Raw genomic sequence first — 23091 nt, forward strand, 5'->3', positions numbered from 1 at the left:
GTGAGTAGGCAACACAGAGAACTTGCAGGGTTAGTGGTGTCAGGGGTTGAAGAAATACCAGAGCAAATGGGGAAGGTGTTGCAGGCAATGGTGAGAGTGGTAGAGTACAAGCCTTGGTGGGAGGTCGGTTCAGTAGCAGAAATGGAACAAGCGTGAGGCAATGGAGAGAAGATGGAGGCACTTATGCTGGTGAAGTGGGGAAGGCCTTTAATATTCTTCCAACAGTGCTGAACAGTTGAGACTGCTTTAGACTGGGTGCTAACCTGAGACCAGACTGGCTTGGTCTGGTGCCTTGGCCTCCACTGCTGGTCCAGGGTAGAACAATGTTCTGTGCTAGCACCTACCTGTAAAGCAGAACCTCCAGCACTCTGATTGCAAAGTGGGACAGCAGTTTCTTCCTGTCTGCCATATTCAGGGCAAAGTTCAGGAAGAATGCACAGCGGCTCCAGATTGACAGACTCCCTGTATGAGGCATGCTGAGATTTTACAGATGAATTCTGGGTAAGCCAAGATGGAGGACGGGAAAAATTTCTGACTGTAAGAGCTGCTCCTTTTTTTGAGGTATTTTAGGTGTTGGAGGTGATTTCATCGAATTCCAGGAGCATATACTGTTTTATCTGCTGTTGCAATGTTTTGGAACTTTGAAAAAAAAGTCAAAACAACAGCAGTTTAAAAGGGAGAAGGGCAGACAAAGGAAGCACATGGTGAGGATAGTGCAGGAGAGAGAGAGAAAGAGAAAACCTGCACAGTTGCTGCCTTTGCTGTTTGAATTCGTGTATCGCTGGATATCGGAGTGCTTCTGGGAAAATTAACAAACAGTGAAATTCACAACTAATCTTGGAGGAACTGTTGGGTGAAGTTCACAGCACAGAATCAGGTAAGTTAATTGTTGTTTTAAGTCTGTCCAACAGAAAGGCTGCAGTAGTGGGTACAGTGGATTCTTTCTTGGTTATATGTTTTTGGAGATAAGTCTCTTGATAAAACTTAAAATATAAGCCATAGTTATTAATTTAACCTGGGGCAGTTTTGTAGAGTAATAAGACAATGCTATTTTCTGAGTCTGTAGATTGTGAAGGAGCAAAAATGACCTTTGCAGTGATATGTATTCCTTGTCAGATGTGGGAGTTTAAAGAGAGTTTAAGGGTTACTGCGGATTATATCTGCCATAAATGCAGATCTTATCAGATTGAGTGGATCGGTTGGAGAGACAAATAGAAGCGATGAGGAATTTGCAACAGCTACAATATGTGATGGATGGCAGTTATAGGAAGGGGGGAAAGTCTCAGATACAGTCATATAGATGGGTTAACTCCAGGAAGGGTAAGAGAGGTAGACAGCTAGTGCAGGAGTCTTTTGTGGAGAAAACGATTTCAAACAGGTATGCTGTTTTGGAAAATGTAGGGGGTGATGGATTCTCAAGGAAACGTAGCACGAACAGCCAAGTTTCTAGTATTGAGACTGGTTCTCATGCAATGAGGGGTACTAGTAAAGACTGGGTGTAATGCAATGAGGGGTACGTCGGCTTCCAAGAGATCAATTGTGTTAGGGGATTCTGTAGTCCGAGGTACAGACAGACGTTTCTGTGGCCAGCAGAGAAAAAGCAGAATGGTGTGTTGTTTCCCTGGTGCCAAGATCAAGGATGTCTCAGAGTGGATGCAGAATGTTCTCACAGGGGAGTGGGGCCAGCAGGAGGTCATTGTCCACATTGGAACCAATGACACTGGATGGGAAAAGGTTGCGACTCTGAAGAGAGATTGCAGAGAGTTAGGTAGAATTTTAAAAAGGAGATCCTCAAGGGTAGTAATATCTGGGTTACTCCCAGTGCTACGAGCTAGTGAGGGCAGGAATAGGAGGATAGAGCAGATAGATGCATGTCTGAGGAGCTGGTGTATGGGAGAAGGATTCACATTTTTGGATCATTAGAATCTCTTTTGGGGTGGAAGTGACCTGTACAAGAAGGACGGATTGCACCTAAATTGAAAGGGGACTAATATACTGGCAGGGAAATTTGCTAGAACTGCTTGGGAGGATTTAAACTAGTAAGGTAGGGGGGTGGGACCCAGGGAGATAGTGAGGAAAGAGATCGATCTGAGACGGGTAGAGCTGAGAACAGAAGTGAGTCAAACAGTCAGGGCAGGCAGGGACAAGGTAGGACTAATAAATTAAACTGCATTTATTTCAATGCAAGGGGCCTAACAGGGAAGGCAGATGAACTCAGGGCATGATTAGGAACATGGGACTGGGATGTCATAGCAATTACAGAAACATGACTCAGGGGTGGGCAGGACTGGCAGCTGAATGTTTCAGGATACAAATGCTACAGGAAGGATAGAAAGAGAGGCAAAAGAGGAGGGGAGTAGCATTTTTGATAAGGGATAACATTGCAGCTGTGCGAAGGGAGAATATTCCCGGAAATACATCCAGGGAAGTTATTTGGGTGGAACGGAGAAATTAGAAAGAGATGATCACCTTATTGGGATTGTATTATAGACCCCTCAATAGTCAGAGGGAAATTGAGAAACAAACTTGTAAGGAGATCTCAGTTACCTGTAAGAGTAATAGGGTGGTTATGGTAGGGGATTTTAACTTTCCAAACATAGACTGGGACTGCCATAGTGTTAAAGGTTTAGATGGAGAGGAATTTCTTAAGCGCGTACAAGACAATTTTCTGATTCAGTATGTAGATGTACCAACTAGAGAAGGTGCAAAACTTGACCTACTCTTGGGAAATAAGGCAGGACAGGTCACTGAGGTGTCAGTGAGGGAGCACTTTGGGGCCAGCGACCATAATTCTATTAGATTTAAAATAGTGATGGAAAAGGATAGACCAGATCTAAAAGTTGAAGTTCTAAATTGGAGAAAGGCCAATTTTGACAGTATTAGGCAAGAACTTTCAAAAGCTGATTGGAGGCAGATGTTCGCAGGTAAAGGGATGGCTGGAAAATGGGAAGCCTTCAGAAATGAGATAACAAGAATCCAGAGAAAGTATATTCCTGTCAGGGTGAAAGGGAAGGCTGGTAACTATCAAGAATGCTGGATGACTAATAAAATTGAGGGTTTGGTTAAGAAAAAGAAGGAAGCATATGTCAGGTACAGACAGGATAGATCGAGCGAATCCTTAGAAGAATATAAAGAAAATAGGAGTATACTTAAGAGGGAAATCAGGAGGGCAAAACAGGGACATGAGATAGCTTTGGCAAATAGAATTAAGGAGATTCCAAAGGGGTTTTACAAATATATTAAGGACAAAAGGGTAACTAGGGAGAGAATAGGGTCCCTCAAAGATCAGCAAGGCAGCCTTTGTGTGGAGCCACAGAAAATGGGGGAGATACTAAATGAATATTTTGCATCAGTATTTACTGTGGAAAAGGATATGGAAGATATAGACTGCAGGGAAATAGATGGTGACATTTTGCAAAATATCCACATTACAGAGGAGGAAGGGCTGGATGTCTTGAAACGGTTAAAGGTGGATAAATCTCCAGGACCTGATCAGGTGTACCTGACAACTCTGTGGGAAGCTAGAGATGTGATTGCTGGGCCTCTTGCTGAGATATTTGTATCTTCGATAGACACAGGTGAGGTGCCGGAAGACTGGAGGTTGGCAAACGTGGTGCCACTGTTTAAGAAGGGTGGTAAGGACAAGCCAGGGAACTATAGACCAGTGAGCCTGACCTCGGTGGTGGCCAAGTTATTGGAGGGAATCCTGAGGGACAGGATGTACATGTATTTGGAAAGGCAAGGACTGATTAGGGATAGTCAACATTGTGCATGGGAAATCATGTCTCACAAACTTGATTGAGTTTTTTTACGAAGTAACAAAGAGGATTGATGAGGGCAGAGCAGTAGATGTGATCTATATGGACTTCAGTAAGGTGTTCAACAAGGTTCCCCATGGGAGACTGATTAGCAAGGTTAGATCTCATGGAATACAGGGAGAACTAGCCATTTGGATACAGTACTGGCTTAAAGGAAGAAGACATAGGGTGGTGGTGGAGGGTTGTTTTTCAGACTGGAAGCCTGTGACCAGTGGAGTGCCACAAGGATCGGTGCTGGGTCCTCTACTTTTTGTCATTTACATAAATGATTTGGATGCGAGCATAAGAGGTACAGTTTGTAAGTTTGCAGATGACACCAAAATTGGAGGTGCAGTGGACAGTGAAGAGGTTTACCTCAGATTACAACAGGATCTTGACCAGATGGGCCAATGGGCTGAGAAGTGGTAGATGAGTTTAATTCAGATAAATGCGAGGTTCTGCATTTTGGGAAAGCAAATCTTAGCAGGACTTATCCACTTAATGGTAAGGTCCTAGGGAGTGTTACTGAACAAAGAGACCTTGGAGTGCAGGTTCATAGCTCCTTGAAAGTGGTGTCGCAGATAGATAGGATAGTGAAGAAGGCGTTTGGTATGCTTTCCTTTATTGGTCAGAGTATTGAGTACAGGAGTTGGGAGGTCATGTTGCAGCTGTACAGGACATTGGTTAGGCCACTGTTGGAATATTGCATGCAATTCTGGTCTCCTTCCTATCGGAAAGATGTTATGAAACTTGAAAAGGTTCAGAAAAGATTTACAAGGCTTTTGCCAGGGTTGGAGGATCTGAGCTACAGGGAGAGGCTGAACAGGCTGGAGCTGTTTTCCCTGGAGTGTCGGAGGCTGAGGGGTGACATTATAGAGGTTTACAATATTATGAGGGCCATGGATAGGATAAATAGGCAAAGTCTTTTCCCTGGGGTTGGGGAGTCCAGAACTAGAGGGCATAGGTTCAGGGTGAGGGGGAGAGATATAAAAGAGACCTAAGGGGCATCTTTTCACATGTAAGGAATGAGCTACCAGAGGATATGGTGGAGGCTGGTACAATTGCAACATTTAAGAGGCATTTGGATGGGTATATGAAAAGGAAGGGTTTGGAGGGATATGGGCCAGGTGCTGGCAGGTGGGACTGGATTGGGTTGGGATATCTGGTCGGCATGAACGGGTTGGACGAAAGGGTCTGTTTCCATGCTGTACATCTCTATGACTCTATGACTCTAAGTGTTGCGGATTCAAATAATGCCAATCAATTTTGGGATCACCATTGAATGGTGGGTTGTCCTGCATGGTGCAAGGCCAGATGGGATGGAACTTGGCTGTGAGATAATCATGGGCGTGGTGGATAATTAATGAAGCATGTTTGATAAGACGAAGCGATAGAATGCACGAGGTGTCATGGCTGCAACCCTCTAAAACCCTGATTGCAGCTTGGACTTCAGCCCTTTAAAACCTATGTTAAAATCATTTGGTGCAATGTTCCCAAGAAGAAACTTAAATAAAACAAATTCTGAGACAGAAATTCTTCCACTGAGTTAAACGATCCGGCAGAGATGTCTCTGGGAATCTGCGCACAAACGTAAAACACATCCCTTACAGAGCCGGAGTTTCCATTGACTTATACATAATCGCAAGTGCCATGTTTTTTGCCAAGGCTGTACGTTGAAAGATACCTCAAAATCCTAAAAAAAAAATTCCTTGATCTTGGCTTACTAAACTAGACATTAGGAACAGTTGGCCATTCAGCCCTTCAAGCCTGCTCCATCATTCAAAATGATCATTTCTAAAGGTTAAATCTCAGCATAATACTCATGGATTAGCCTTTCAATGGCAAGTGTTATAATGAAATGGAGTGTGGTGAGATTGCTGTTTTTTTTATTTTTTATGGAGGACAAGTGGTGCACTTAACATTTTGCACCACAGAAATCCATTCTTAAGTAATTCAGAGAAATTACAGAGTTAGCAAGTTCAGTAGAGTTAGCTCAGATAAATTTTAAAGATCATATAATTTTCTCAGTTTTAAGGTATGAAGTTTACTTTTAATCGTTGAGTTTCTGAAGGCAAGTCCTTTTCCGCTTGCATGGCATAATTAACATTGTCTGAAGGCCTAATCAAGCTGCATTCCCCCCAGTGGAATGATTAACTGTGTATTTAAGAGCAAGTATGAATTATTTATTAAACCTTTCATTTTTTTTCAAAGACTTACAGTTTTGTATAACTGACAGAGCCATTTTATAATACAGCATGGAAGCCAAATAAATGGATTCTGGAATAAAACAAAATGCACTGCAAGACACATAAAACCATGGGCCAACTGCTAGAAATTGAGATTAGAATAGTTTAGGTGGTTGCTTTTGACCAGTGCAGACTCAATAGGCCGTAGAGCCTTTATCTCTGCTGTCAATCCTGATTGCTCTATGACACGTAGGCAGTGGAGTTATTGTGGCCCATGGTGGTGAGCTTGGAGGTTGGGAGTTGGGGTTGCTGCTGGTAAAATAGAAGGAGCGAATGAATGCAGCTTCGTTGCAGCAGGTTGGGTAACAGTTGGATTGGAGACTCCATCCTGAATAGAGGGACTTCAATTCACCAAAGGCCAGAATTGACTGATCCAGTGGAGGGGTATCTCCTTCACGTGAAACCATCTGCTGATCTATATCCAGACAAGTTAATACTGGTGTGCAAACCAACAAAAGGTGTCCCTGTGATCTATGTCAAGTCCAAAAATGTGCTGCTGGTGCACAAAATTTCTGTCCAGAAATACAAGTGATTGAAGTTTACTTTTCTAATGCTGTTGGTTTTGCCATCTTTCAGATTCGTGGAATTGCTAGATATATTAGTGACTTTCGTATGCCTATAATTCTTCACTATGTGTTGTTTCTGAAAACAGTAGTTGTGGTAGTAATGCCTTGTGATTAACCTGCTTGAAATTAACTGTCTTTTCAATGAAACTGTTAGGGTTTGTACAATTTTGTGATTCTGCCAACAATAATGGTTCCTCTAAATCATCCATTCAAGTGAATGACAGGGTCACACAAATCATTAAATCTATTTTCATTAAAATTTGCAGCTTGGAGTTCCTGCTCAACTGTGATGGCAAATTCTGGCATAAACATAACCAAAATTTAAGGGTCTTTTGCACTTGATGCAGTTCAAAATGTTCAGTTGTCTTTTGCACCAGTTTTCAAACCACTATTAAATTGGCCACACCCTCATAAGACCATAAGACCATAAGACAGAGGAGTGGAAGTAACGCCATTCGGCCCATCGAGTCCACTCCGCCATTCAATCATGGCTGATGGGCATTTCAACTCCACTTACCAGCATTCTCCCTGTAGCCCTTAATTCCTCGAGACAACAAGAATCTATCAATCTCATATTTAATTACTGCTGAAGGTTTCCACTAACTGCTTATTTGCAAGCCTTCAGGAAGGCTTTCGAAATGAAGCTAACTATTCAGGTACAAGGGCACCTGAAGTGCATTTTAAAAGGTTTTAACAATGATCCTTGGTTCAATTTATAAGAAATTGACTAATGCACCCCAGTATAAGTAAAACACTTTCTACATGTAGCTGTTCCCAGTTCATTTTGATCAGCTCCTGCCTTTTTGTATTAAAATCACCTTCCTCCAATCGAGAATTTTTATTTTCAGTCCATCTTTGTATTTTTCCGTGACTACCTTAAATCTTGCCAAGTCGATCATTGAAATGCTGCCCGACTTGTACCTGTTACCTGACTTTGTTCGCTAAAATTAGATCCAGCACAGCCCCCTGTCTTGGAGTTTCTACGTGCTCGGTTAAAAAGCTCTGCTGGATACATTTTAAGAATTCTACCTCCTCTAAACTTTTCACAGTTTGTCAGTTCTGGTTAATATATACCAATACGTCTTGTGGACAGTGGCATTTCATGAAGGCCAGCTCGCTGCCCTCTCTTTTAAAATTAATTCACAGGATGTGGGCATCACCGGCTAGGCCCGGGTTTATTGCACATCCCCAATTGCCAGAAGGCAGCGAAGGGTCAACCACATTGCTGTGGGTCTGGAGTCACATGTAGGCCAGACTGGATAATTAGGACAAGGACAATTAGGAGTAGGCAAAAAAAAATGCTGGCTTTTCCAGCAATCCCTACATCCCGTGAAAGAATAACAAACAAATGGCAATCACTTTGCAATCTCATTTAGGATCATAGAATTAATACAGCAAATTTGGTTTGCTATGTCTGCATGGGTTCTGCGAGCATTTTAACTATGTGCCAATTGCTTGCCTTTTCTCTGTAATGCTACGTGTTGTTTCTATTTAAGTACAACGGTCAGAATCAAGTTTCTGATTTTGTTTCTGATTTCCAGCATCCACGGTTCTTTGTGTTTTTTTGTTTCTATGTAATCATCTCATACTCTCTTAAATAGAACAAGCCTCCACCACACTTCCAGGTAGTGCATTCCATGCCTGAATGTCTTCTCAATTCGCACATGTCATAATGCAGCTGATATGCAGTGTTTGGTATTCTCCTGAATTTGAAACTGTGGCTGAAATGAAGCACATTCCATCCCCAGCACAAGCATCTCTCATCTTGACACAACATGTTTATCGAAGAAAGCATAAATTAAAATTAAATTGCTTTATTGTTTGACCAGATTTGCACACACTTGTCGCCAGGAGAGCTGGTTAAGGTTCAAACCTTTCCTGGCAGTGATGTGTTGCATTATTGAGAACATTACGTCTTACCACATGTACAAGTCAAGAGTTGGTATTCAAGCCCATTCATAGGACTATCAATCAAGAGTTAACAATCGGAGAGTTGAAAATACATGTTAAGTCAAGCACTGGTGTAGCAGTAATTTTGCAGACAAAGTCAAAATATACCCATTCCTGCAGAAATGGAATGTCCAACAAAAACAAATGAACTACACAGAAGCTGTAAGTGTGTTAGGTGGTTAATCATTAACTGCTCACAGTACTCTGAAAGACTCAAAACATAGGCCATTGAGTTTAACAAATCAATTGACTGAGGTGCTTTTGTAAAATGCTTATCAATTTTCTGATAATAGACTGATGTTAATATCCTTTTGGGAATAATTACATGTAAACAAAGTATCCTAACGTGTTGCCTCTCATATGGCACAGGGACCAGACCTGAGTGTTGGCCAGTTGTGAGAGTTATGTTCCTCACTAGTGCTGAAGGTTTGACATTTTCTTTTCTAAATATTGGTGTGCTTTTGGCATCAGCATCACACAACAGTTCTTGTGGCAGAATTGGCTCTGTTAGTACCTAATAAAGAAAGACTTGTATTTACACAGCATTGTTCATGATCTCAGCATGTTCCAATATGCTTGAAAGACAGTGAAGAACCTTTGAAACGAAGTTAATGCTGTAATATAAGAGACAGTAAATTTCTCAGTTAGCTCAAACAAACAGCCGAAGTGATATATTTGGCTGAATTTTCCAATGGGTGGCAATCACAGTCTGATTGCAATATGTCTTCTACTTTTCTGTTAAGAATGAACTCCACATTTCCATGAGGAAATACTGATCTTACAGTATCTTGTAGAATTATAGAGCATCCTAATCTAACTGTATCCTCATAGTGGAAGACAGTTAGGGAAAGGCAACTCCTGCTCCCTTTTTCACAACAGTAGCTGTCTTATTCTCTCATTTAAATATCTAGTAGCACAGATTGCCACTTCAATTACTTTGTCACTAATGGAAACCTAAGCATTTAAGGTAAGGGTATGGTACAGGTGCTATGCAGGAAGAGTGCCATGTGGGTAGGGTGCTGGATGGGTGAGATGCTGGGTAAGTAGAGTATCGGGTGGCTAGGGAGCCAGATGGGTAGGTATCAAGTGGGGACAGACCTAGGAGCATAAGGTGGGAAAGGTGTCAGGTAAGTGATTGAGTGTTTGGGTAGATTGTTGTGGTCAGTGGGTTCTGGATCCAGCCCGGACAGTGTATTTCTGGCAAGCAGGAGGGACACATTAGTCCTGGGGGGAGGGTGTTCTGGAGTCATAGAGTCATAGAGGCATACAGCACAGAAACAGGTTCTTCAGCCCAACTCACCCATGCTGACCAAATTTCCCAAACTGAACTAGTCCTATGTGCCTTCATGTGGCCCATATCCCTGTAAACCTTTGCTATTCATGTACCTGTCTAAATGTCTTTTAAGTGTTGATGTTGTACCTGCATCTACCTCTTCCTCTCGCGGCTTGATCCAGATATGCACCGTCCTCTGTAAAATGATTGCCCCTCATGCCCCTTTTAAATCTTTCCCCTGTCACCTTAAAAATATGCTCCCTGGGTTTGAACTCCCACAGCCTGGGGAAACAACCATGGCTATTCTGCTTATCCATGGCCCCATGATTTTTAAACCTTTATAAGGTCACCCCTCAACCTCCTAGACTCAGGGAAACAAGTCCAAGCCTATCCAATGTTGCCTTAGAACTCAAACCCTCCAGTCTTGTTGGATCCCTGATGGGAGGGGTGTAGGTTGGACAAGGGGTGGGTTTGAGGAGGGGATTATCAATACTCATGGAGGAGGGGTGTTGAGTGTGGTGGTGGAGTGGCAGGGGATGAGGTCGGAGGGTGATTTCACAGCCTGGAAGGTAGATGATGTCTCAGCTCCTGGAAGGAAGGAAGTGTTGGGGTTTAGGTATCAGGTCCTGTGGGAGGGTTGTGCTGAGTACCAGGACTTAATGGCTGATCAGCATTCCGGTCCCCAGTGGAAGAGGGGTTTGTTGGCCCATCGCTGAGGGGGTGGCGCCGAGTCCCAGGATGAGACAAGGGTGACAGGATCTGGGGTGTAAGGAGGCCGTTGGATCCTGGAGAGAGAGTGAGTTGTTGTGTATCAGGAGAGAGAAGGTTGTTTGGTCCAGTGCTGGTATTGGAGTTTCAGGTTCTGGATGGATTGTCAGCCCAGGTTCTGTGAGATAGACACCTAGTTCAGGGTGCATGTGGTCAGGGTGTTAGTTTAATAGCTACCAAGAAGTTAGACTAAGGTAGACTAGGTCCAGTCTTTCCTGGATAGCCGTTAACTTAACTGAGCAGAGTCTTCCCAACTCCCTGTTTAAATGAATAGTTTTGGAGGGTTCCAGGTGTAGGGGAATTGCCCAGAGGAATCTTTGATTTGCTGGATATTTCCCTCGAATGTTGGGAAATTCCGCAGGCTCTCAACACAGATCTCCCCATCTGAGCTTCAAAAACAACCGCATGCCCATCAAAATACATAGTCCAGTGTGTGTTTCTGTGGTAACCAAAGACAGTGCTATCAGTGTTGCATTAGGGTTCAACTATTGTAATCATTCAGAAAGCTTAATGCAATATTTTCTAGCTTATTTAACTAATAGTATTGTAACTTATTTTTGACAACATAGCTTTGTTCTGAAATCTTTTGCACTAGTTACAAATACGTTACCACATGAAATGCAGGCTGGAATCAGAAGGAGTGAGCTATTCCAACATCACTTTTAATTTTGAACTTGTTTTAAATTTGAAATAAGTGTATTGTAGACCTGCACCTCAAATTTGTCATCATTTATAACTGGAATAATATTCATGTTCTTTCCCTATTCTTTCCAGTTTAAGTGAGAAAAGATCAATTTTAGTTTCCTTTTGTCTGAGAGAACCTGGGCAAGATGAGAGTGAATATTATGCAGCTGTGTTTGTTACAACAGTTCTTGCCTTGTTGCATCTTTAACCCTGCTGCTTTTGCAACACACCGAACCAGCTGCTTAACACAGTCTTTTATGTTAATGTCATAGTCCGTATGATGCTCAGGGAAGCTTATCAGAATTAACCCAGCAGTTTTGTATATGCCCTTGTGTGGCCAAAAGGACTAGGTATGTTCTTTTTCTGGACCCTGCAAAGGAACTCTGGAACTCAATATGCTGCTTTGGGCACTGCCATCCCTCTCATCCCATACACAGGATCCTTTATGAATTTGGCTTTGAGAGAGAGAGAGAGAGAGAGAGAGAGAGAGAGAACATGCTGCCAGCTTCCCAACCAGGAATTAAAATCCCCCTTAAACTCTGCAAAGCAGTAAGTGCCAATACCTTGCAAGCGGAACTGACTCGGTGGATTTATAGAGGGTGAATATCATTTGGTTCACCCAAATGACCTCTCCAAGTTCAACATATATTCTGTTTACATGTGTAAGTGCACTTTCTGTCCGTCTGCCTCTGATTGGGAGAATCTCTATGTTGATGCGAATGTTATTATGATGTCTAAATTTGATGCAGGACTCTAATATACCAGACTTCTGCCTCACTTTAAGAATGATTAAATTTCTGAATAGGCAGAGGGCTGAGGAAGTGTGTTATCTGCCTCCATTTCCATTTGAATGTGATTAAGCTGAGGCTCAGATAGATGAAAAGGATTTAATGGTATTCTTGTCAAAAACAAGAGAGTTTCCTCAGATTCCTAATGAAAATTTATCCTTCATTCAACATCAGAGATCAAAAGATCATCTAGTCATTATCAATGCTGTATGCAGATTGGTGGCCACATTGTTAGAATATAATAAAGACTGTGCTGCAAAAGTGCTTAATTGGCTGTAAAACAAATTGAGAGGACTGGTGGCTGTGAAATATCTAACATAAATCCTCATCTCTTTCTGTTTCTTTTTTTCCATTTTGTTAAGCAGTTTGCCATTTATAAATCATAATGTAAAACCAAAGTATTATAAAATACTTCAGAGAGGCAGTGGCCTAGTGGTATCAGAGATTGATAGATTCTTTGAGATTCTTGTTGTCTCAAGGAATTAAGGGCTACAGGGAGAATGCTGGTAAGTGGAGTTGAAATGCCCATCAGCCATGATTGAATGGCGGAGTGGACTCGATGGGCCTAGTGGTATCAGAGATTGATAGATTCTTCTAGATTCTTGTTGTCTCGAGGAATTAAGGGCTATGGGGAGAATGCTGGTAAGTGGAGTTGAAATGCCCATCAGCCATGATTGAATGGCGGAGTGGACTCGATGGGCCAAATGGCCTTACTTCCACTCCTATGTCTTATGGTCTTATGGTCTCATCATTGTTGGACTATTAATCCAGAGACTAAGGCAATGTTCTGGGTACAAAAACAGAAATTGCTGAAGGCCTGGCAGAAACTGTGGAGAGAAAGGTTCACTGGACCCAAAATCAGAGTAATCGAACATCAGGGCCCTCCATTTTGTGTTCAGCAGCAGGAAGAGCAGGAGCGATGACCGGGGATTGCCAGGAAGGTGAGTCATTGATTTAAAAACTTACCTCATGAACAGGTGAAGCGCACGCTGAGCAGGAGTGACCACGGGACTGCTGAGTAAGTGAAGTAATTTATTTGGGTGGTTGCGTTACCTGAAACACTAATTAGGTAATGTCTCCTACCCACCCTCTTCCTCTAATCAAAAAAACATTCTGTGCGCTGGATAGGTAAAATAACTAGTATGTTTTAAATTTTTTATTTTTCAGTTGTCTCTTTGGAAACTTAGAACAGTGGGAAAAGTGGTTAGGGCAGTTGAAAGTTCCTCTTGTAGAATGTGGGAGGTAAGGGTCACTACTAATGTCCCTGCTGACCTCATCTGCGGGAGGTACAACGCCAGCTCCTCGAAAACCGCATCAGGGAACTGGATGAACTTCCGATCATTCGGGATGCGGAGGCGGTCGTTGAGAGGGGTTACAGGGAGGTAGTCACACCTCAAGTACAAGAAAAAGGCAGATGAGTTACAGTCAGGGGACGGAAAGGAAATCAGGAGACAGTGCAGGATCCCCTATAGCCGTTCCCCTCAATAACAAGTATGCTGTTTCGGATATTACTTGGGGGGGATGACTAACCATTGATAAGCCATGGGGTGCAGAATCTGTCCTTGTTGCTTGGAAGGGAAGTAGGGAGATGAGCAGAGGAGACAGATAGGAGATTCTGTGGGAACAAGAGAGATTCAGGTTGGTGTGTTGCCTTCCAGGTGCCAGAGTTCATGATGTCTCGGATCGTGTTTTTGGGATCATTGAGGGGGCGGGAGAGCAGCTCCAAGTTGTAGTCCACATAGACATTAACGACAGAAGTAGGAGAAGAGATGGGGATTTAAGGTAGAAATGCAGGGAGTTAGGATGGAAGCTTGGAGCAAGAACAAACAGAGTTGTTCTCTCCAGTTTGTTACTCCTGCCACGTGCTAGCATGGCAAGAAATAGTGAGAGAGAGGAGTTCAATATATGGTACAGGGATGGTGCAGGAGGGAGGGTTTTGGATACTTGGATGATTGGGACTCATTCTAGGGTAGGTGTGACCTATACAAACAGGATGGTCTACACCTGAACCAGAGGGGTACCAATATTGTGGGAGGATGTTTGCTAATGCTCTTCAAAAGGGTTTAAACTAATTCAACATGGGGATGGGAACCTAAATTGTAGTTCCAGTGTCCAGGAGGCTGAGAGTAGTGAGGTCAGAAATAAGGTTTCAAGGTCGCAAGAGTGCACCGGCAAACAATAGGTGATTTGAAGTGTGCCTACTTCAATGCCAGGAGCATCCGGAATAAGGTGGGTGAACTTGCAACATGGATTGGTACCTGGGACTTCGATGTTGTGGCCATTTTGGAGATATAGATAGAACAGCTGTTGCAGGTTCTGGGATTTAGATGTTTCAGTAAAAAGAGAGAAAATATTAAAAGAGGAGGAGGTGTGACAATATTAGTCAAGGACAGTATTGTGGTGGCAGAAAGGACGTTTGAGGACTCATCCACTGAGGTAATATGGGCTGAGGTTAGAAACAGGAAAGGAGAGGTCACCCTGTTGGGAGTTTTATATAGGCCTCCCAAAAGTTCCAGAGATGCAGAGGAAAGGATAGCAAAGATAATTTTGGATAAAAGTGAGAGTAACAGAGTAGTTATGGCGGCTTGAACTTTCCACATATTGACTGGAAGCACTATAGTTCAAGTATTTTTAGATGGGTCAGTTTTTGTACAATGCGTGCAGGAGGGTTTCCTGACACAGTATGTAGACAGGCAAACAAGGGACGAGGCCACATTGGATTTGGTACCAGGTAATGAACCTAGCTAGGTGTTAGACTTGGAGTTAGGTGAGCACTTTGGTGATAGTGACCACAATTTGGTTATGTTTACTTTAGCAATGGAAAAGGATAGGTATATACTGCAGGGCAAGAGTTATAGATGGGGAAAGGCAATTATGATGTGATTAGGCAAGATGCATAGGATGGGGAAGGAAACTGCACGCAGTGGGCACAATTGAAATGTGAAGCTTATTCAAGGAACAGCTACTGTGAGTGCTTGATAAGTATGTACCTGTCAGGCAGAAAGGAAGTAGTCGAGCGAGGGAGCCATGGTTTACTAAAGAAGTTGAATATCTTTTCAAGAGGAAGGGGATATGGGCCGGGTGCTGGCAGGTGATATAGATTGAGTTGGGATATCTGGTCGTCTTGGAGGGGTTGGACCGAAGGGTCTGTTTCCGTGCTGCACATCTATGAGTCTATGATAAGAAGGCTTATGATAGAATGAGATGTGAAGGTTCAGTTAGGGGACTTGAAAGTTACAAGTTAGCCAAAAAAGACCTAAAGGGAGAGCTAAGAAGAGGAAGGATGGGACATGAGCAGTCGTTGGCAGATAGGGTCAAGGACAACCCTGAAGCTTTCTATAGATGTATCAGGAATAAAAGAATGATTAGAGTAAGATTAGGGCCAATCAAAGATAGTAGTGGGAAGTTGTGCGTGGAGTCTGAGGAGACAGGGGAAGCGCTAAATGAATATTTTTCGGCTGTATTCACACTGGGAAAAAACAATGTTGTTGAAGAGAATACTGAGTACAGGCTACAGGCTACCGAAGGGTGTGTACTGCGCTGTAATGTTCTGTGTTCTATGTTCTAGACTAGATGGGATTGAGGCTCACAAGGAGGAGTGCAATTCTGGCAAGTGTGAAAATAGATAAGTCCCCTCGGCTTTATCCTAGGATTCTCTGGGAAGCCAGGGAGGAGTTTGCAGAGCCTTTGGCTTTGATCTTTATGTCGTCACTATCTGGAATAGTGCTAGAAGACTGGAGGAGAGCAAATATTGTCCACTTGTTCGAGAAGGGGAGTAGAGACAACCCTGGTAATTATATTCCACTGAGCCTTATTTCGGTTGTGGGTAAAGTGTTGGAAAAGGTTCCGAGAGACAGGATTTATAATCATCTAGAAAGGAATAAGTTGATTAGGGATAGTCAACATGATTTTGTGAAGGATAGGTTGTGCCTCACACACCTTATTGAGTTCTTTAAGAAGGTGACTAAATAGGTGGATGAGGGTAAAGCTGTTGTTGTATGGATTTCAATAAAGCGTTTGACATGTTAAGCTATTGCACAAAATACGGAGGCATGGGATTGAAGGTGATCGAGCAGTTTGGATCAGAAATTGCCTTGCTGAAAGAAGACAGAGGGTGTTGGTTGATGGGAAGTGTTCATCCTGGAGTTCAGTTATTAGTGGTGTACCGCAAGGATCTGTTTTGGGGCCAATACTGTTTGTCATTTTTATAAATGACCTGGATGAGGATGTAGAAGGTTGGGTTTGTAAATTTGCAGATGACACTAAGGTCAGTAGAGTTGTGGATAGTGACAAAGGATGTTGCAGGTTACAGAGAGACATAGATAAGCTGCAGAGCTGAGCTGAGAGGTGGCAAATGGTGTTTAATGCAGAAAAGTATGAGGTGTTCACTTTGGGAGGAGCAACGGGAATAAAGAGTACAGGGCTAATGGTAAGATTCTTTGCAGAGTAGATGAGCAGTGAGATCTCAGTGTCCCTATACTTAGATCCCTGAATGTTGCCACCCAGGTTGATACAGTGGTTAAGAAGGCATATGGTGTGTTGGCTTTTATTGGCAGAGGGATTGAGTTTTGAAGCTATGAGGTTTTGTTGCAGCTGTACAAAACTCTGGTGTGGCCGCCCTTGGAGTATTGCGTACAGTTCTCGTCATTGTGTTATAGGAAAGATGTGGAAGCATTGGAAAGGGTTCAGAGGAGATTTGCTAGGATGTTGCCTGGCATGGAGGGAGGGTCTTATGAGGAAAAGCTGAGGGACCTAAGGCTGTTTTGGAAGAAGGTTGAGAGGTGACTTAATTGAGACATAAAAGATAATCAGAGGGTTAGATAGGATGGACAGTGAGAGCCTTTTCCCTGGGATGGTGATGGCAAGCACGAGGGAATATAGCTTTAAATTGAGGGGTGATAGATATAGGACAGATTTCAAAGATAGTTTCTTTGCTCAGAGAGTAGTAGGGGCGTGGGATGCACTGCCTGCAACAGTAGTAGACTCGCCATTTTTGAGGACAGTTAAATGGTCATTGGATAAACATATGGATGAAAATGGAATAGTGTAGGAAAGATGGTCTTCAGATTGGTTCCACAGGTTGGCGCAACATCGAGGGCTGAAGGGCCTGTGCTGCACTGAAATGTTCTATGTTCCATGTTCTATGTTCAAATCAGTGTTAACATGTCGGTGGTTAATCAGTGACCCTTTCTGTCCACAGATGCTGCCAGACCTCCTGAGCCTTTCTAGCAATTTCTGTTTTTGTTTCTGATTTCCAGCATCCGCAGTTCTTTTGGCTTTTATTTAATGTCTGGGTTCAAATCCTGCCATAGCAGATGGTGAAATTTGAATTCAATAAAAATTTGGTGTTAAGAGTCTAAATGATGACCATGAAATCTTTGTCGATTGTCAGGAAAAGAAAAACTCATCTTTGACGAAGGAAACTGTCGACTATACTTTGTCTGGCCTACATGTGACTCCAGACCAATGTGGTTGACTCTTAACTGCTCTCTGGGCAATTAGAGATGGGCAATAAATGCTGACTGAGCCAGTGATGCCCTACATCCTGTGAATGAGTTTTTAGGAAGTTTTAAAAAAAAATACACTATTTAAATATAAAATTGCAACTGAATTATATATGCAGACCCCAGTCCAGCCCTGGACAGAATTCTAACCCTGCTTTGCTTGATGAGTGGATTATTCTGTTCTCCATATATTAGAAAGGTCAGCTGGAATATGATTTTCATAAAGATATTTACGATCATTCCTTTTCACTGAACGATATGGTAATGATTGTGTTGAGTGCTATAAACCATAAATTAATGATAATAATGACTTTGGCATCCCTCAATCCATGGTTACTGGTGAGACAGGTTTTCTGGATCGTTGATCCTTCGGCTAGCTAAACCGAGGCTAACCTGCTTCGAAACTTTGTAGCTGCCGCTAGTGCACAGGTCTGCTATTGAAAGGATTAAAGTTTCCCTACTGTTTATTGCTCCTAACCTTGTCTGGTTAAATCATGATTAAGATACAGCGAGTTGAACAAGAAATACTGCGCAAGCACAATTTTGTGCAAATATGAAAACCACAAAAGAAACTGGTCAATCTTTGTATCATGGTTAATTTAATCATTCACTTCACCTAAAAAGGTCGTATAAGCGTTCATTAATATTTTGTGCAACAGCGTCAATGATATTTTGTAACGGATAAATGATACATATAGATAAATGATGAATATTTTATATTTGCACAGGATCTTGTACTTTCAGTCATACTATTTTCCGCAGGATTTGGGCTTTGCTGAATAGGCCATTCAGCAATACTTCAGTGTAGCTTATGCATCCTACATAATAGAAATGAATTGTGAGATAATTTAACTGATTCAATTTCTGTTTTATTGTCTTAAGTTTCTCAGGGACCTGGCATTTGAGGTTAGCTAAATGAAATTTCTCAGAAAGAAATCGGGTAAATAATCAGTCAACAATGGGATGGAAGTTGAAGGGTGCTGATGGAGCCGTGGAAGAGCAAATTACCTCTCAAATTTCAATGCTTGCTGCATTTGTGTAGCATTGGGGTGGAGCGACAGATGGAATTTGCTGGAATGGGTGCATATTTCATCAGGAAAATAGAGGATGCATAAACATACACCTAGAGAGTTGTCAAAGTGTGTGATTTGTTTTCTGATGTGATAACAGAGGTGAACAGTGTAAATGCATTTAAAAGGAAGTAAGTTAGAAATCTAGGGGTGGAAGAAACAGAACATCATGCAGATATAATTTGACGAACTAAGGTGGGAGGAGGCTTATAGATCAATTAGCCAAAATAACCTGCTTCCATTCTGTGAACTCCATATAACTGTATAGTTTTGCTCATATAGTTGTACATGAGCAGGAAGCAGTCATGCAGAGATTTCCCTCCAGAGATTCAAAGTGGGGTGGACCTCATAATATGGAAGACTGGAAGTGGTCTTTGAAGGAGCAGAGCTGTTGATTGGGATAACCTTGTTTCAATTTTCCTTAAAGGTATTCTTTTGAGATTGAAGTTAGTGAAAAGAGACAGGGAGATGATCAAACACCGTGAACTGATTAGAGTTCCAAGAGGCAACTGAACCTGATGTGAGAATGATATGACAGAATATTAGATGAGGTGTTTATATGAATGTATGTACATCCATGTTATTTATGAGATTGAATCCAAGAGAATCTGGTTTGACTACTTCTAGGGATGCTGAATACAAGGGATTGCAACTGTCACTTGATCAAGTAACAGCAACAAAACCATCCTTTTCATATGCAAACTCAACCCCAACCATCACGGACTCAAGGAAGACAAGCAAGTCCCGTCTCAGCCGAACAAAATCCAAGCCAAGAACATCACCGTATCCACAGGTAAATATCTCCAATTACTGTTATGTTGAGTGGGTTAGCAAAAACCTTAAGAAAAGCTGTGGCACATGAACACTGTCAACGCTTCATGACAGGATACTGGGACCCATGTTTGCCTAACACCTAATTTTGAGTGTAAAGCAATAGAGATAGAATTGTTAAGTTTTAATTCTCCATGTTAAAGCTTAGTAATATTCCCAAAGCAGTTGATTCCAGAATGCGATAAAGATTGCTATTTTATTCAATGCCATTAATAAGAAAATACATTGAGGCTAAAAATCAATGAGGATGGGCATACAAGGATGTGCCTACCCAGCAAGTACATTGCCAACCCAACGGTGAGTCAGGGAGAGAAGGTCATGCTGCTAAGGACACATCTGAGGCTTTCACACATTGAAAGACAGCAAATTGCTGGATCGCTTACCAAGAGGTTATCACACTCTTCCCTCAGAAAGACAATAAGGTGCCAAAGTGATCCTCTTTTTCTGATGGTTTCAAATAAAAAAAAGACTTTTGCTTTTTTTCTATAGATTGCTGCCCGAGCCATTGATTAAATCAAAGCATTAAATATTCTAAAGAGCTGTGTTCTTCTTTGAGAGAGCTCACGCAACAGATTATGGCTCAAAACTGCAAAAACATCATATTATCATATAAGAACCAATAATTCCTATAGCATTGTAGTGTACTGGGTGCAAAAATCTGTAATTGGCTGCAGAGGTTTAGACAGTGCACAGAGTGCAAAGTGTCCCACTGTATAGGTCTCCTGTGCACCGGGTGTCTCCCCTCAGACAGAGCTTACACATTATTTAACATCCCCAATTTATATGTAAATTAGTAACAAGATACATGATACACCAAGAATGATTCCAGTGCCTGCTTGCAGAGGACACCACAGAGGTCTTTTAGGAAACTCTTCTACTGTCTTACAATTTGTTCCCTATTCCAAGGAAGGCCAACCACGGTCACAAGTTCTCTTGTCTTATGAACTCCAATACCTAAACAGTGCAATGGTGTACTTCTTGAGGGGCAATAAAAACATCACATCTTTCTCGATACCAAACAGCATGTGCTTATGTGACCTCCCTGCTTTCCCAGAACTTCCACAGCTACTTGCTCAGAATGCTTGCCAAGTATTTAAATTAACTGACCTTGCTTAATAAGGATAGCTCAGTTTGGAACTTTACTAGTTTACAAGGTAAGTAACCAATGAATGGCAGCCCCACCCGCTGCATTATCATGCCCATAGTGTAATATAGTCTTGTGGAATAACTTGAAATTTTCTTATTTCTTTTGGCAGAAACATTGATGTTGGAAAATGCGTTGAGTTCACTAAAATTTATGCATTTTGCAATGAAATACTCAGATCAATTTTCATAAAAATAATAGAGCTATTCATGAGCCTTTGGGCTGAACATTTTTTTTTCCTGTGATTAGCAGTTTAAAAGCAGTTTCACCTTGAAGTGTGAGAGCCACAGTGCATTGCCAGTATACTGTGGGAACTCTGAAGTTGTGAAATTGTGATTCAGAAATAGTGAATTTAAGCTTGTGTTTAATTCTTCCACCATATGTGAACATGGGTGGCAGGACTATAATTTGTTGCTCATCTCCAATTGTTAGTGATCTAAATGACTTGCTATGCTATTGAAGTGGGTAATTAAGAGTCAACCACATTGTTATGGGTCTGGAGTCAGGTGTAAGCCAGAGTAGATAAAGATGCCAGATTTCCTTTCCTGAAGGATATTAGTAAATGATAGAGATTTTTATAATTGATGATAGCTTCAATTACACTGTTACCTGAAATAAAGTTTTAAATTCACATTTTCTGATTCAAATTAAGTTCTTGCAGCTACCATGGTGGGATTTGAACTGATAATACTGTAGCATTAAACTAGCCTCTGGTGCAATGTCATTACCACCACGTTACCATTTCCCATAGAGTATGTGTGCAGTGCTTTGTGATAGTGTGACTGAGCAGTATGACTCTGTGCTCTTTTGTATGCCTTTGAAAATGTGCCAGCGTAAAATTAAAGATTTCTTTAAGCAATTATGACACTGACATTATTTCCCACAGTGGCAGCACTGTGCGCACATAGAACGTGATATTGACCCAAATTTGTTGATTAAGCACAAATAAAGTTGTGATTAAAAACAGAAATTCCTGTAAATGTGAAGTAGATCTGGCAGGAACTGCCAGAGAAAGAAGCAAGTTAACATTTCAGGTCAAAGATCTCCCATCTACAGCCTGTCTGTTTAGTTTGGAATCCCAATATCTGTAGTAATTTCCTTTGGTAAATTGTAATTCCAGTCTTAAGTCAAAATCATAACTTTATAAAACGGTAGAATAACTACGGCAGAGAAGGAAGCTATTTGGCCCTGCTGTGTCCATGCTAGCTTTCTGCAAGACCAATTTATCGCCCCACTCCCCTGATTTTTTTCCGTAGCACCACATTTTTTTTTCTCTTCAGACAAACAATTATCCAATTTTAAAAGGCATGAAAGTGTCCGCCACCCTCTCAAGCAGTGCATTCCATACCTTACCTGCTTACCCATTAAAATGTTTTTCCTTGTGTCATTTCTTTTTACCATTCACCTTAGGTCAATGTCCTTTGCTTCTTGATTTTTCCATTCATAAATAATGTCTCCCCAGCTTCACTTCTCTTCACTTCGCTTCACTTCTCTTCAGAGAATAGCCCCAGCTCCTTCAGTCTAACTGAAGGTCTTCATATTGGAACCATTCAGTGTAAACCATTTAAAAAAAAACTCATTCACAGGATTGGTTGGGCAGCAAGCATTAGCGATCACCCACCTCTGATTGTCCAACATTGTTGTGGACTTGAAATCCCTTGTAGTTCAGACCAGATAAGCAAGGACATTAGTGGGCTAGATGGGTTTGTTCAATAATGAACAACAGTTAGGTCATCACCATTTGATTAGCTTTCAATTCTAGATTCTTACTGAATTCAAATTTCATCATTAGCTAGGAGGATTTTGACTATCAGCACCCCTAGTGCTTTTAGGTTAAACCATGCTTTTTGTAACCATATCTTTACATTTGACCACAGGATGGTCTTCCAATCCAACATCTGCGCCTTTGCTAAGATTACCTCTTACCACCCCTGTGGCATCAACTGGCTTTGCCCCTGTCTCAGCTTATCTGAAGCTAAAATCTTCATTCATGCTTTCTTCACCTCAAGAGTTGACTCGTCCAATGCATTGCTGGTTGGCCTCCCACATTCTAATCTAAATTTGAGGTCATCCAAAACTCTGCTGACATGTCTTAACTAATACTCCTGATTAGTGACAACAGTTACAACCTGGTGCAAACATTGTCCTTTCATATTGAGATACCTTGACCAAGTTGAATAGTGCAAAAAACCAGCAAGGGTGAAGAAGCCAAGAAGGAAAGTGACATTTATCATAATATAAAGGTTAGGTGGTGCCATGAGTGGAATGTATCCTCCCCGAGAAGGTAGAGTGAATGCAGTGTTGTGGGGGACCCATGTAATGATGGCGAAAGAAGTGTGATGGAGGGCCTATCATATTTTCAACTCACCCCTCTGCCCCTCTCGTCCCAATATGATTCCAGGAAGTTTAGGTTTAAAGCCATGCTTCCCATCCTGAAGTCATTGGAGGTCCTTAAAAGCCTCATCCTGCC

At 41.8% G+C, this 23091-nt stretch overlaps 1 protein-coding gene across 1 annotated transcript in view; it reads left to right on the forward strand.

The window, feature by feature from the left end:
- The window catches only part of sim1a (SIM bHLH transcription factor 1a), an 82335-nt gene that overhangs the window by 40228 nt on the left and 19016 nt on the right, over positions 1-23091 (forward strand). Inside the window, exon 9 of the mRNA XM_060856633.1 lies at positions 19274-19439. Coding sequence (XP_060712616.1) covers positions 19274-19439 — 166 coding nt within the window. The remainder of the gene's footprint in view (positions 1-19273; positions 19440-23091) is intronic.

The sequence above is a fragment of the Hemiscyllium ocellatum genome, chromosome 3, assembly GCF_020745735.1.
Source record: "Hemiscyllium ocellatum isolate sHemOce1 chromosome 3, sHemOce1.pat.X.cur, whole genome shotgun sequence".
In the NCBI taxonomy this organism is placed as follows: Eukaryota; Metazoa; Chordata; class Chondrichthyes; order Orectolobiformes; family Hemiscylliidae; genus Hemiscyllium; species Hemiscyllium ocellatum.